Genomic DNA, 15,552 nt, shown 5'->3' on the forward strand with positions numbered 1-15,552 from the left:
ACAGCTTATTTAAATTTCTACTGAATTTTATTACACACAATAACTTCATGTATGTAATAAATATTGGTTATGAATAATCCCCCTCAAGAAGGGCCTTTAGTAACACTGTTCAAATTGCTGTTGAGCTTACTATTTTCACAGAAAAGATGCTATAGATGGTATTATCTTAGATTTCCAATTCTCACACGTCAAAATCTCCAGTGATTTTTCATTTGGGATTTTCGAGACCCACATTTTCTCTGAGATAAATCAAGGTATAAAAGGCTTACTTTATATAAGCTTATATTATACATCGGCTTACTTATATATATATTTTTCATAATTCTATTAGAGTGAATAGACTCCTATACTCCCAAATTTTATTCATCTATGTTCCTTCTTAACCTTTCTTTAGTATAAAGACTTTGATGGTGAATAAGACATAAGCTATTGCTAAAAGTATCCCTATAATCATGACAACTGTAGGATGCCCTCCAATATGAATTCTCTGATTTTGTGTAAGGTTTAAGCCACAGCTAAGGTTTTTCTACATTTATTACACTCATATATTCATGACTAACAGCCTTCTCACAATTATAACATTATAAGGATTTTTTTTAGTAGGAATTCTCCAGTTGAATGACCTTTCTCCACTTGAATTACAGAGCTGTTACTCTCCAAACTGAATCATCTCACGTTGAGAAACGTCTGAGAGATGTTTGGCAGTATCTAACATAACTGAAAAAACTTTACATATACCCTGGGACTGAGTAATCCCAGTCTTCATATAAAATCAACAGAAATACACACACACACATATACAAGAATATTTATAGCAGTATTTTTATTACAACACAAAATTATAAAAAATACAAATATCCATCAAGAGGATAAATAACAGTATATTCTTAAAATGGAAGAGTATACGAATGAAAATGAATACACTACTGCCACATGCAATAATGTATGAATCTTTAAAATGTTGAGTGAAACAAGACATAAAAGAATTTGTAATGTATAATAAAATATATATAAAGTTTAAAGACATGCAAAAACTATTTCATGTTAAAAGCCAGGGAAGTGGTAATCTTTGGGGAAGTAACAACTACCTTTTATTCTGCAGAGTGCAATGAGAAATATACTTCAAAATTTCTTCCTTTTATGGAGACTGATGCTTAAAACCATTTTGTATCTTGCTTCTGCATGTATTATATAAGAATTTAAAAAAATAAACTGAGTCAGCAGGAGAACTTGAAAACGTAAAAAATTAGCTTCATTGCTGATAAGAGTTCAATATCAATGATCATATCCATTTCATATGCTAGTAAACAGTAGATAAATAGTTATGTGGTATAGTACATTAAATTAATAATTATTATTACATTTGTGATTAAAATTACTTTATTCACATGTTAAGCATGCTTTTTAAAAAAACTAAAGTTTTACAATAACTTAGAAAGGCTTCACAAAGAAATCACATCATTTATTACTGCATTACCATGTTTTCTCCCTTGTGAGTTCTTTGATGGACAATAAGGTTTCTCTTATAACTGAAGGACTTACCACACTCATTACAAATATAAGGCTTCTCCCCTGTGTGAGTTCTCTGATGTACAATGAGATTTGTCTTCTGGCGGAAGCACTTCCCACATTCATTACACTTGTATGGTTTCTCTCCTGTATGAGTTCTTTGATGATGAATGAGATATGATTTCCTGCTAAAGGCTTTCCCACACTGAGGACATTCATAGGATTTCTGCCCTGTATGTATTTTCTGATGTACAGTGAGGGTTGCTTTCTGGCGAAAAGACTTCCCACACTCATTACAAATATAGGGTTTCTCTCCTGTATGAATTCTCTGATGTAGATTGAGATTTGTCTTCTGACTGAAGGATTTCCCACATTCATTACATTCATATGGTTTCTCTCCTGTGTGAGTTCTGTGATGATCAATGAGGTATGACTTCATTCTAAAAGCCTTCCCACAGTGAGGACATTCATAGGATTTTTCCCCTGTATGTGTTCTCTGATGTGCCACAAGGGTTGTCTTCTGGCGGAAGGATTTTCCACACTCATTACAAATATAAGGTTTCTCTTCATTATGAGTCTTCTCATGAAGAGCGAGGGTTGTCTTCTGGGAGAAGGATTTCCCACATTCATTACAAATATAGGGCTTTTCCCCTGTATGAGTTCTCTGATGTACAGTAAGATTTGCCTTCTGGTGAAAGGACTTCCCACATTCTTTACAAATATAGGGTTTCTCTCCTGTATGAATTCTCTGATGTAGGGAGAGTGTTGTCTTCTGGCGGAAAGACTTCCCACAGTCATTACACTCATATGGTTTCTCTCCTGTGTGAGTTCTCTGATGACGAATGAGGTGTGACTTCAATCTGAAGGCATTCCTACATTGTGGACATTCATATGATTTCTCCCCTGTATGAGTTCTCTGATGATCAGTGAGGGCTGTCTTTAGGCGGAAGGACTTACCACATTCATTACAAACAAAGGGTTTCTCTCCAGTGTGAGTTCTCTGATGATCAATGAGATATGATTTCCTTCTAAATGAATTTCCACATTGATGACATTGGTAGGGTTTCTCCTCTGTGTGAATTCCCTGATGCAGAATCAATACTGATTTCCTGCAGAAGGACTTCCCACATTCAGTGCATATATGCTTTTTTTCAATATTGGTCGTTCTTCTCCTTTTATTATATTCAGATGGTTTTTCCCTTCTGTAAGCTCTATTATGTGTAATTAGGCCTCCTTTTTTAAGGAAGGATTTCTCACAGTCATTATATCCAAATGACTGTGCTGGAGTTTCTATCTCATGATATTGCATAATCATTTCATTATGACTGACAGTCCTACCATGTTGATTATGGGATTTGACTCCAGAGTGAGCTGTCTCTGCCTTAGTATTGAGGAGTGACTTCCCATATCCATTATGCTCACTAAGTCTCTTTCTTGTAGGACTTAGATTACTGATGATTAATTCTGAAACATTTTTAAAAATCTTTCCATGAGTGTCATATTCAGGAGGTAGGTTTTTTGAATTAATAGGGTTTTTGCTTAAAGTAAATGTCTTTTCATATGCACTACTGTTCTCCTTAATCAGTTTTTTGTGGTTGATTAATACAACTGATCTAGAAAACTTATCTTGTTGTTCCTTGAATTTCACTAAAAAGTCTTCAGCTTTCCACTTTTCTTCTAGGAAAGAATATAATTAATAACAATTTGTGAATCTTCACATATTTGCTATGGAAAGGAATTGTAATAGGGTCTAGTACATGAGGCCAAAAAAGACCAACGACAAATTATTCCTTGCCTGGGAAAAGACATGGAACCTAAATTAAAAACTCTGCCTCAGTGTGGAAAAAGATGAAAAATAAGTAATGAACGCTAGTAACATTTGCATTTTGCACCAGAACTTCATACAGAAAGTGAAACAAACACATGAAGCAGTAAGGAGAAGAGACAAAAGAATAGTGGAAGAGGAATTCATGCTTGGATAGGTGGATTCAGAGGCAATGAAGTGAACCTTTCAAGAGCATTAAGATTTAAGTAGGATAAACAAGAAAAATTATCAGAAAAGTTTGTTCAGGGAAAATTTTAGAGGAAGGCATTTGGAGGACACAGATCAGAGCCTATACTTTTATTTCTTTATGCCGCACCATGTGGCATGTGGGATCTTAGTTCCCTGACCAGGGATTGAACCCGCGCCCCCTGCAGTGGAAGTGTGGATTCCTAACCACTGGATCACCTGGGAATCCCCCTGAGCCTATACTTTTAAATATTCATCCCTAGACTGTGAGGTAAAATACTTCCAAGTTGTTCCACCACCCTCTTTCCACACACCCACCAATAAATCTTTCCAAGCATCAACTATTTTCCTAGTGTTTATAATCCTCTATATAGCTGGGGATCATTTTTTCTTGTGAGGGAAATAGTAGGAAAACACTCCCAACAGGAACTTTAAAACAGACTAGGGGTATGTTCACCAGTGTATTCAGGTTGCTGTTGTTATTATTTTCTTTCAGAATTGTTCAATAACAAAACTCTCATGACCATTAACTATAACTATTCTTCTTTTTAAGTGCTAACTTAGAGGTTTAAAGAAAGATTCAAGTCTTTCCCCAATACAGTAACATTCTTAACTCCAGTTTTCCATATAGGGGACCAGAAAGATTGTTCACTCTGGTCCTAAATCACTCATTAATCTTAACCTTTATTTCTCTTATAAATTTAGAACTATATTTGACTCTTTTGCTTTGCAATCATCCACATCTAGTGAAACAATGTTAAATCTAGGTTCAAAAACCTATTTCTTCCTTGAGTCCATTACCCACAATACTAACATACAAGGAATTTCTCCTGTAAACAAAACTTTACATTACCTAGACTTACTTTTTATATTCAAACAAGTTTTCAGGGTTATCCACATATCTGAAAAATCTCACCCATAACAATCAAAACCTAATATTTACTGCCCTATAAATACCTCCCTTATCCCTAATCACATGCTTTTGCTCATGTTCTTTTAATCAGTTGACTTGCCTTCCAGTCTTATTTCTAATCATATTTAGAGAATCTTCAAGAAAATGTTACTACTCCATGATATCAAAACCCTTCACATATATCCCACCACCACTTTATTCATTATTTCTTTATAACTTGAAAATAACTATGGTCTAGAAAAAGAATTTTAACAAATCTTTTTACAAGCTTACACTGTGTCATAAATATTTCATGAAAAATGCAGACTTTGACAGTAATCCTTTCTCATAAAGGAATACTTTATTGGTTATCGCCTTTGTACTGTTCTGAGTTTACATTAACACTGCATATCATAGATAGGTAGTGTTTGTTAGAATCCAACCATTTGAATCAGAATGTACAGAGCCATGGCCTGAGCAAGTACTTCTGAAAGGACTTATCAGTACATACTTTATGAATGGAGGAAAAAGAGATCTCCCCTGTATAGCTCCATAAACAGAAAATGAAGCAACTACTGACTACTTAAAATGTTGTATACTATGGCAAAGAAGATACAGAGGATCTTATCTTTGAAAGAAAGAATCCTTAAGCATAAACCATGTACAATCAAGTATCAAATTATATAACATCCAAGAGCTGTGTGTGTGTTACAGTTAGTAAGCAGCATGGAAATTCAGAAAAAGGAAAGGTGGATATGTTGGGGAGTAGTCAAGAAATAGAAAGGAGAAGAAATCTCAAGACGTCAAAGATATACACTATACGGAAGGGTGAACACAATGAAAAGTACAGACATCATGACAGACCCTACATGTATAGAGAACATTTAGGAGACTAGATGAAGTGGAAATTAGCAAGCATTTTCCACAAAAGAGAGAAATAAAGTTGAAAAGACCAGATGAGAGCTTATTATGGTAGTCCTTGTATGAAGGAAAATTTCAATTTCCTATAATAATAAGTAGTGGGGAACAAGTGATGATATAGCTTGTCAGGAAAGTAACAATATAAATTGAAAAAATTAGAACAAAAATTATAGCAAAAACAAATTGTAATTACCATATACAAGACATGAAATAAGGTAGTTGTCATTTTGTATGATGTGAGTAAAAAATAAAAATATGGGAGGATGTAAATATATTTCACGGGCTGATAAACACAACTTGTGAAGAGATCCACAAGAGATTATGACAGAGACAGTCAAGTTGGTATCATGGCAGGAACAAAATAATTTGGAAATAGTTAATGGGAAAGAATTTAAGAGCTAGGAAAGTTGGTGATTTTCATTTTCAACTTATTATCACAAAACAGGTGAGGCATCATAGTGCAGAACTTGTGAAGGACTAGAGTGAAGGTGGGAGGACTGTGCCAAGTATGTTGGTGTTAGAGGTTCTCCACATAAAACAAGGAGCTTAAGTTCTGAGAGTGGATGAGACTACTATAATTGAAAGGTAGATCTCTTGAGGACAAATTAGAGAAATAAGACTGAGAGTCCAATGAAACAATATACATTAAAAAAAAAAAAGTTGTGTGACTATTATGTATGAAGCACTGTTCCAGGCAATATGGCCAGAGTGGTAAAAAAAACAGACTAAGTTGGAAATAAATAATCACTTAGAGAATCAGGATAAGAATGATTCAGTGTTTTACCCAAACCAAGGGATGATTTCAGGAAAGATGATCAGCCGTATAACAATGAACCATGGAAGTTTAATGGAAGAAAATGGTAACTGTGGAATTATCAGTCTGCGCCAAGACGAGTGAGCTTTAAAATTAATAGCTAGACTCATGGTGAGAATGGGAACTTAGAGTTAGCATAGCAAACAAATCTGAAATACTGTAAAAGAAAGGGAAAGAAAAAGCAACTAAGAAGAGAAATATTAGCCAAGAATTTTTTTCTTTTTTCTTTTTTAAAATTTATTTATTTATTTATTTATTTTAGTCTGTGTTGGGTCTTCGTTTCTGTGCGAGGGCTTTCTCTACTTGGGGCAAGTGGGGGCCACTCTTCATCGCGGTGCACGGGCCTCTCACTATCGCGGCCTCTCTTGTTGCAGAGCACAGGTTCCACACGCGCAGGCTCAGTAGTTGTGGCTCACGGGCCTAGTTGCTCCGCGGCATGTGGGATCTTCCCAGATCAGGGCTCGAACCCATGTCCCCTGCATTGGCAGGCAGATTCTCAACCACTGCGCCACCAGGGAAGCCCCGAATTTTTTCTTTCTTAAAGATAGATTTTAAAATGCCTAAAAGAAATCTATTCAATGGCTAAAAGATAAGGGACCTAGAAAGCTAAAAAAGGATACAAATCAAGAAAAAAGATCTATAAGAAGGAAGGAAAAAGATCTAAAAGAAGGAAGACTTAATTTTGATTAAGAGTGGCAACTATCTTTGATAACACCAAGCAAAGTAAGAAAGTCTATTATATAGGGAGAGTGACATTTGAAAGTGATTTAAATTTTTTGCAGGCACAATAGTCATTTCAATGGTTAGGAACCTTTAAAAAGACACTACCAAAATATTTCAAAGGTGTCACCCACCACATGACCACTTTAAATTTATTTTCCACTAGATTTCATCTGCCTGAGAGTCAGAAACTCACCTAAACAGGTATGACCTGTAAACGATGTCCATGGCTCTTCTCCTCGTTCCAACTTGAGGATCACGTCAGGCTTGGTCATGTGACACCCTGATTAAGGGAAGATTTGGATTAAGTTGCTTAGGCGTCAATACCTTTGAAAAATCAATAAGGTAATTTTCAGTACTGCAAATTAAGATACTCCTTTGTGTAACAGTAAATTTAACACCTTGCACTATGCAAGTGAAGACACAATCATCCTTTCTGTCAACCAAAAAGAATGCATCACCTCTTATCCCTGAAATCAAGATCACACATATTTTAGGCAACTTGAAAGGAAATGCATGCTACTGAAAGTTTCAAAGAGAGTTTTTCTTACCCACAGAAACGAGGTGGCAATAGTTTTCCAACATCACATCCATGTATAGCATCTTCTGAGCAGGATCCAGGTGCTGCCACTCCTCCTGACTAAAGTCCACAGTCACATCTTTGAATGACACTGATCCCTGTAATGGTTTGGAACTGTGATCAGAACAAATTGACGAAAAATTGGGGACTAGTTTTGATCCTGTTCCTTTGTGGCATTCTTATGGAACTTGTAAAGAATGCCTACCATTTTTCTTGTTTTGTGATTTAAATAGTAAGGGAAACAAAAATCAAGGTAGAAGTACTTGCCACCAAATTTATTTAATAACTCATTCTAAAAATGTTTATTGTGAAGTCACTTCGTAACCTCAAATTGGGCTAGTTTACTAGGGTGCCAAGATATACAAAACGCTGTCCCTGTTCACAAGAAGTTACAACCTCAAAGCATGTAACACATACCTTCAAGAAAGTATGTGTCAACACAAATCTACAAGAAGGTGTTATGGGTACTATAACAGAAGTATGTACAAGATAACAGTGTATTACAAGGGCAGAACAATTTTTCAGGCTTCACTGAGGAAGTAAATTTTTTCCTCTTTAAGATTAATGTGTTATGCAGGAAGAATATAGTTTTAAAATGCATGGGAATGACTTTGGGCATCCAGTAATAATAGAGTGAATTGGACAAGCAAAAATTGGAGGAGAGTTCAGCAATGAGTAAGAATTGTTAGGTTTGTGGCTTTTTTGCATGAAGGTACCCCAAAGCCCATAGCTCTTCAGGTGAAGAGCTTCCTCAAAGGTGACAGGGGACAGAATTGAGGGCTGGCAGATGAGCTGGAGATTTAGCGATAAATTCTGGAAGTGAAAGAACTACAGGAAAAATGAGACCCCAAATCTGAGTATAAACTCTGCCATAACTCCAGGTTGATAGTTAAACTAAGCAATTGTTAGAGAGATAACAGGAGGCTTAGCAAAGAGCAAACAGAAAGACACCAGAAAAGAGTTTTGAAAAACAGAAGTGTACCTAGTGAGATTTGGAGATTTCTGCATTTTTGATTAACAGCATTCCACAACCTGCTCATAGCTTAAGCAGAAGAAAACTGAAGCCTTATTGGACTGAGGTGTCAGAAGCTGGAGCTAACAAAAAGCAGCAGGAAGTATAAGGGGTGAAACACTGAAAGAAAGAGAACTGCAGAAAGTCAGCCCCCAAATCTAAGTATAAATATATACCAAATTCTTTGAGAGCTAAAGTACATGAACACAGTGGGAATCTACCTCCTATCATGGGACCAGGGTAAAAAGCAGCAGGTGGAAGCTTAAGGGACCTAGCTATCAGCTGCTTCACACTTGGGGTGGAAGTGGAGGGGCAGGGAGGGCAGAGTTTGAAGTTTGATTCCAAGCAAGTTAATCGTCTGCTAGAACAACAACAAAAAACAATAATCCTCAGAAAAACAGACATACAGAATTCAGATTACTATAACATATTACTCATGACATTCTGGTTTCTAGCAAAAATTAGACATGTAAACAAAACAAAACAGAAAAAGAGGGAATATGACCCATATTCAGAAAAAGTTCATGGAAACTAATTTCTAGTGGACCCAGGTATTGGATTTTGCCCCAAAGGCTTCAAAACAGCTGTTCTAAATGTGTCCAAAGAAGAAATGAAAAACCTGGCATGGAATCTTGAAACATAAACTGCTAAAAAAGCATGAAGTGAAAATTCTAGAGTACAGTAACTGAAATGAAAAATTCACTATGTAGGCTCAGTAGCAGACTAGAAATAGAAAAAAGAGCAGTCAGTAACCTTGTAAATACAGGCATACCTCAGAGATATTGCAGATTCAGTTCTAGACCACTGCAATAAAGCGAGTTGCACGAATTTTTTGGTTACCCAGTGCATATAAAAGCTACATTTACATTATACTGTAGTCTATTAAATGTGCAATGGCATTATGTCTAAAAAACAATGAACATGCCTTAATTAAAAAATACTTTACGGCTAAAATGTGCTAATCATCACCAGGGCTTTTAGCGAGTTGTAATCTTTTTGCAATACTAACATCAAAGATCACTGATCACAGATGACAACAAATATAACAAAAAAGTTTGAAATACTGAAGAATAGCCAATGTGACAGAGACATGAAGTGAGCAAATGCTGTTGGAAAAATGCACCAATAGACTTGCGTTAAACTCAGCATTGCTACAAACCTTCAATTTGTAAAAAATGAAATATCTGCAAAGTGAAATAAAAGCATAATAAAATTAGGTATGCCTATATATAACTAGATCAACAGAAATTAATCAATCTGAATAGAAAGGGAAAGAAAAAGAAAAAAATGAATACACTCACAGAGAGCAGTGGGTCAATTTCAAAGTAATCCAACAGAGGTGTAATTGGAGTCCCAGAAAAATAGGGAAAAAAAAAGGGTCTGAATAATTTTTAAGGAAATAATGGCCTAACACATTCAAAGTAAGCAAAAACTTAACTTACATATTGAAAAAGCTTAATGAACCCCAAAAGGATAAAAACAAAAGAAAACCACACTCAGGAAATCCTAATCAAACTGCTAAAAGCCAAAGAGAACATCAACCAAGAATTCTGTACTGAGCAAAACTACCTACTGAAAATAAAGTCAACATAAAGCTACTTTCAGAAAAAATCTGAGAGAATTCATCACTAGCAAAACTGTACCATCAAAAATGGTAAAGGAAGGTTTTCAGGCTGAAGGTAAAAATGACATCAGATGATAAACAAGGTCTTTAGGAAAGAATGAAGAGGTTAAGAAAATTTGTATATAAAAGACTATAAATATTCATTTCCTTCCTTATTTAAAAAACATGAGTGTTTCAAGCAGGGGTTGGTGAACACTTTCTGCTGTTTTAGTATGAATGCAACCATGGACAGTATATAAAATGAATGAGCAAAGTTGTGTTTCAATAAAACTTCATGTATGGACACTGAGATTTAAATTTCATAAAACTTATATAGGTGAGAAATATTTTGATTATGTAGGTCAGAAATATTTTGATTTTACACTTTTTCAAACATTTAAACTGTAACTATTTTAAACTCACAATCTATACAAAAACACATAGCAGACTGTTTTTAGCCTTTGGGCTGTAGACCCTTGGTTTAAAGTAGGCATTCTAACACCATTTATTACAAATATAAATATCACATACATGGCAAACAAAAAAACAAACCACGGGGAAGCCAGTAAATGAAAATACAATGTTGCAAGTTGACATATTTTACCTTAAGTAATTCAGTACTATCTCTAAGTAAAACATGATAAGTTAAAGATGCATACTGTAATCCCTAAAGCAACCAAAAAAAATAATGCAAACTGATATAACTACAAACTCAACAGAGAAATAAAAATTAATTATGAAAATGTATTGCTTGACACAAAATAAAACAGGATATAGGAACAGATGCACAAAAACAGGTTAGGAGTAATCTTAAATGCATATTATTAAATGTAAGAAGCCCAGTCTGAAAATGCTACATAATATATGATTTTAACTATATAACATTCTAGAAAAGGCAAAACTATGGCGATGATAAAAAGATCAGTGGTGGGACTTCCCTGGTGGTGCAGTGGTTAAGAATCCGCCTGCCAATGCAGGGGACATGTGTTCGAGCCCTGGTCTGGGAAGATCCCACATGCCGTGTGGATGCCCATGAGCAACTAAGCCCATGAGCCACTAAGCCCGTGCACCACAACTACTGAGCCTGTGCACCACAACTACTGAGCCCGTGCACCACAACTACTGAAGCCCACGCGCCTAGAGCCCGTGCTCTGCAACAAGAGAAGCCACCGCAATGAGAAGCCCGTGCACCGCAACGAAGAGTAGCCCCTGCTTGCCGCAACTAGAGAGAGCCCGAGCTCAGCAACGAAGACCCAACGCAGCCAAAAATAAAAATAAAATAAAAAAAATTAAAAAAAAAAAGATCAGTGGTTGCCATTGCCACATATTATAGAGGAGAGGGAGAGATGAACAGGCAGAGCACAGAGGATTTTTAGAGCAGTGAAATTAGTCTGTATAATACTATAATGGTAGATACATGTCACTATATATTTGTCAAAATCCATAGAATATATAACCAAGAATGAACCCTAATATAAACTATGGACTTTGGATGATAATGATGTATCAATGTAGGTTCACTGACTTTAACAACATACCACTCTGGTGTAAGATACTGATAGTAGGGAAAGCTATGCATGTGTCAGGGGGTAAGGGCATAAATGGAAACTCTCTGTACTTTCTGCTTAATTTTGTCCGAACCTAAAACTGCACTAAAATATAAAGTATAGTTAAAAGATTAAAATAAAACAGGTTAGGCAATCAGAAAACAAAGAGTGAAATGGCAGCCCTAACTCTAACTACAGGACTAAACACTCCAACAAAAAGACTGAGATTATTAAAATGTATAAAAAACCAAGACTCAAAATATATTCTGTCTTCAAGAGACATACTTTAAATACCATAGACACAAATAGGTTTAAAATAAAAGGATGGGAAAAAAACATAAAAACATTAAACATGGGAAAGCTGATGGGGCTATAGTAAAGGAAGCTGAGGAGTATTACCACTACAGACAAAGAAGAACATTTCCTGATAATAAGAGTAAATACATGAGGAAAATATAGCAACTACAAATGTATATGTACTTAAATAACAGTTTCAAAACACGAGGCAAAAATTGACAAAAGTAAAATGAGATTTTAAAAAGTCTAAAATCATGGTTGGTGTTAATGTTTGTCAGTAACTGAGAGAACTAGACAAAAGGGGGAAAACCTGTAGAGATTTAGAATCTCTAAAGAATACTGACACCTAATGCATTTGATATTTAGACCACCACTTTCAATAATTTCACAACACATTTTTTTCAAGAGTAAATGGACTATGCACCAAGATAGAACACAAAAAAGTCTCAACAGATTTAAGACAAATCATACAAAGTATCTTTTCTGACTACACATGAACTAAATCAGATATCAATAAAAATAGCATATCTAGAAAAGCCCCAAATGTTTGGAAATTAAACAATACACTTCCAAGTAACCAATTTAGGGTCAAAGAAAAATAAAAAAAATTTTTTTCATAAAATATATTAAACTAAATGCAAATAGATCAATTTTGAAGATGCAATTAGAATAGGCTAAAAGAGAAACTTATAAGTTTAAATGCTTATATTAGAAAACAAGAAAGATTTAATATCAATTATTTAAACTTTTATCTTAAGAAGCTTTAAAAAAGAATAAGTTAAACTAACCCGAAAGCAAGTAAAGGAAATAGTTAGGAAAAAAGGAAAAATCAGTAAAATAGAAAATAAATAAGCAATAGGGAAAAATCAATGAAACCTAAAGCCAAATCCTTGAAAGTGTCAATAAAATGTGAAACCTCTAGTTAGATGGATTAAGAAATAAAGAGGGATGTTACACATGGCCATTATCAGATCCTACAGATATTAAATAGATAAGAGAGAATTATAAACAAATTAAAGGCAATAAATTAGACAATGTAGATGAAATGGACAAATATTTTAACTTAAAAAACATGTTACCAAAAGAAAAAAATCTGAAAACCCTTAACTATTAAAGATACTGAGGGACTTCCCTGGTGGTCCAGTGAAGTCCACTTCCAATGCAGGGGGCATGAGTTCGATCCCTGATTGGGGAACTAAGATCCCACATGCTGCGGGGCAACGAAGCCTGCGTGTGCCACAACTACTGAGCTTGCACACCTCAATGAGAGAGCCTGTGTGCTGCAAACTACAGAGCCTACATACTCTGGAGCCCGTGCACCACAACTAGAGAGCCCACACACCCTGGAGCCCATGCGCCACAACTAGAGAGAAGCCCATGTGCCACAACAAAGAGCCCATACGCCACAACAACAACAACAAAAGATCCCGCATGCCTCAAAGATCCCGCATGCCACAACTAAGACCCAATGCAGCCAAAAAACAAAAAGTAAACAAAAGAAAAACAGGGACAAGAATCAAAAAACAAACGGGAAAACAAAAAAATAGCAAGATGGTATATTTAAACACAACTTACTGATAATTCATTAAATGAAAATGGACTAAAAACTCTAATTAAAAGGTACAGTATCAGGAGTTACCTGGTTAGGATCCTGGGCGTTCACTGCCATGGCCTGAGTTCAATCCCTGGTTGGGGAACTGAGATCCCACAAGCCATGTGGTACAGCCCCGCCCCCCCACCCCAAAAAAGGTAGAGTATCAGACTGGAGGTAAAAGTAATGCCCAAATATATACTCTCTGTAACAGACTCATTCTAAATATTAAATCATAGGTAGGTTAAAGTATAAAGAATGGAGAACAGGTATACTATGTAAATACTAATTGAAAGAGATCAGCCAACATGGCAGAATAGAAAGACCTTGATTGAGCTCACCTCCTCTCACAAGCACACCAAAATTACAACTATTTACAAAACAACCATCAGTGAAAATGACTGGCACCTACAAGAAAAGATCTACAGATAAAGAAGGTACGACAAGATGTGTAGGAGTGAGGTTGTGATGTAGTCAAGTTCCAGACCCCCAGGTAGGCGACCCATGAATGGGAGACTAATTATAATTGCAGAAGCTCTCCCCAAGGAGTGAGGGATCTGAGCCCCATTATCAGACTCCCCCGCCCCAGGGGTCTTGTGCCGGGAAGACAAGCTCCTAGAACATTTGGCTTTGAAGGCAAGTGGGGCTTACTTTCAGGAGTCCCAGAGGGCTAGGGGAAATAGAGACTCCACTCTTAAAGGCACAGACAAAAATCTCACATGCTCCAGGAACCAAGTGGTAATTTGAAAGGAGCCTGGGTCAGACCTATCTGCTCATCTCGGAGAGTCTCCCGAAGAGGCCAGAGGCAATTACAGCTCACCCTAGGGACAAGACACTGGTGGCAGCCATTTTGGGGAGCTTGTTCTACAATGCAGACACTGTGCTAGCAACCTCCATTTTGGATTCCTCCCTCTAGCTTATCAGCCTCAGGACCCATCCTCCACCCAGCAGCCCAAAGGTCCTAGTAAATAGATGCCTCAAGACAAGCAACTAACTTGGTAGGGACAAAGCCCCACCCACTAGCAGACAGGCTGCCTCAAGACCTCCTAACCCCACAGCCGACCCTGGACATAGTCCTGCCCACCAGAGGTCCCAGGACCTGGCCCCACACACCAGTGTGCAGGCACTAGAATCAGGGCCCCCAGGGCCCTGCAACCAGACCCTGCTCCACTCACCAGTGGGCAGGCATCAGCCCCAGAATCCATGGTCCCACACACCAGTGAGCCTGCTCTGGAGTTGGGACCAGTCTCAACCACCAGCAGGTGGACATCAGTTGGACAACCACAGCCCTGTAGCCTGTAGACCCAGCCCACCCACCAGCAGGCCAGCACCTACCCTGGGACTGGCTGGGCTCTGACCCCACCCACTAGCAGGCCAACACAAACTTTGGGACATGCCTCATGCTGCAGTGTCAGAAAATGGCCCCTCTCACCAGTGGTCAGACACCAGTTCTGGGACCCCTGGGCTCAGCTGCCAGACCCCAGGACCTGGCTTCACCCACCAATGGTGGACACCAGCCCCAGGGTCTCCTGGACTCTGCCCACCAGTGAGCTAGCACTAGCCCTGGGGTCACCTGGGGTTTCCCAGCCAGTTGCCTTAAGACCTGCCCCACCAACCAGCGGCCAGCAGTCCCTGCACAAGGCAAAGCCTGGCAACCAACCAGAACGGAGGCCAACCAAGCCTACAAGACCGCCCACAGTAAGCAATCTGTCACAACAGAAGGACCCATGCAACCCAACAGGGGGCACCCTAGAGCATACAGCTCTGGTGATAAGATGGGCGTGCACTGCTGGGACACACAGGACATCTACAAAAGGGCACTTCTCCAAGGTTGGGAAAGGTAACCAAACTACCAGATACACAGAAATAAAAACAGCAAGTTAGGTAAAATGAGGTGAGAGAGGAACATGTTCCAAATGAAGGAACAAGATAAAACCCCAGAAGAAGAATTAAGTGAAGGGGAGTTAGGCAATTTACCTGAGAAAGAGTTCAAAGTACTGATCATAAAGATGATGAAAAACTCGGGAGAAGAATGGATGCATAGAGTGAGAAATT

At 37.4% G+C, this 15,552-nt stretch overlaps 1 protein-coding gene across 3 annotated transcripts in view; it reads right to left on the reverse strand.

Annotated features, from left to right (window-relative positions):
* Positions 1 to 1,400: 1,400 nt before the first annotated feature.
* The window catches only part of ZNF567 (zinc finger protein 567), a 28,054-nt gene continuing 13,902 nt past the window's right edge, over positions 1,401 to 15,552 (reverse strand). For all 3 annotated transcript variants that reach the window (XM_061174089.1, XM_061174090.1, XM_061174091.1), the window contains exons 4-6: positions 7,419 to 7,545; positions 7,064 to 7,150; positions 1,401 to 3,186 (exon numbers count right to left, since the gene is read on the reverse strand). In XM_061174089.1, coding sequence (XP_061030072.1) covers positions 1,466 to 3,186; positions 7,064 to 7,150; positions 7,419 to 7,545 — 1,935 coding nt within the window. In that variant the 3' untranslated portion in view covers positions 1,401 to 1,465. The remainder of the gene's footprint in view (positions 3,187 to 7,063; positions 7,151 to 7,418; positions 7,546 to 15,552) is intronic.

This window comes from Eubalaena glacialis, chromosome 18 (assembly GCF_028564815.1).
Source record: "Eubalaena glacialis isolate mEubGla1 chromosome 18, mEubGla1.1.hap2.+ XY, whole genome shotgun sequence".
Lineage (NCBI taxonomy): Eukaryota > Metazoa > Chordata > Mammalia > Artiodactyla > Balaenidae > Eubalaena > Eubalaena glacialis.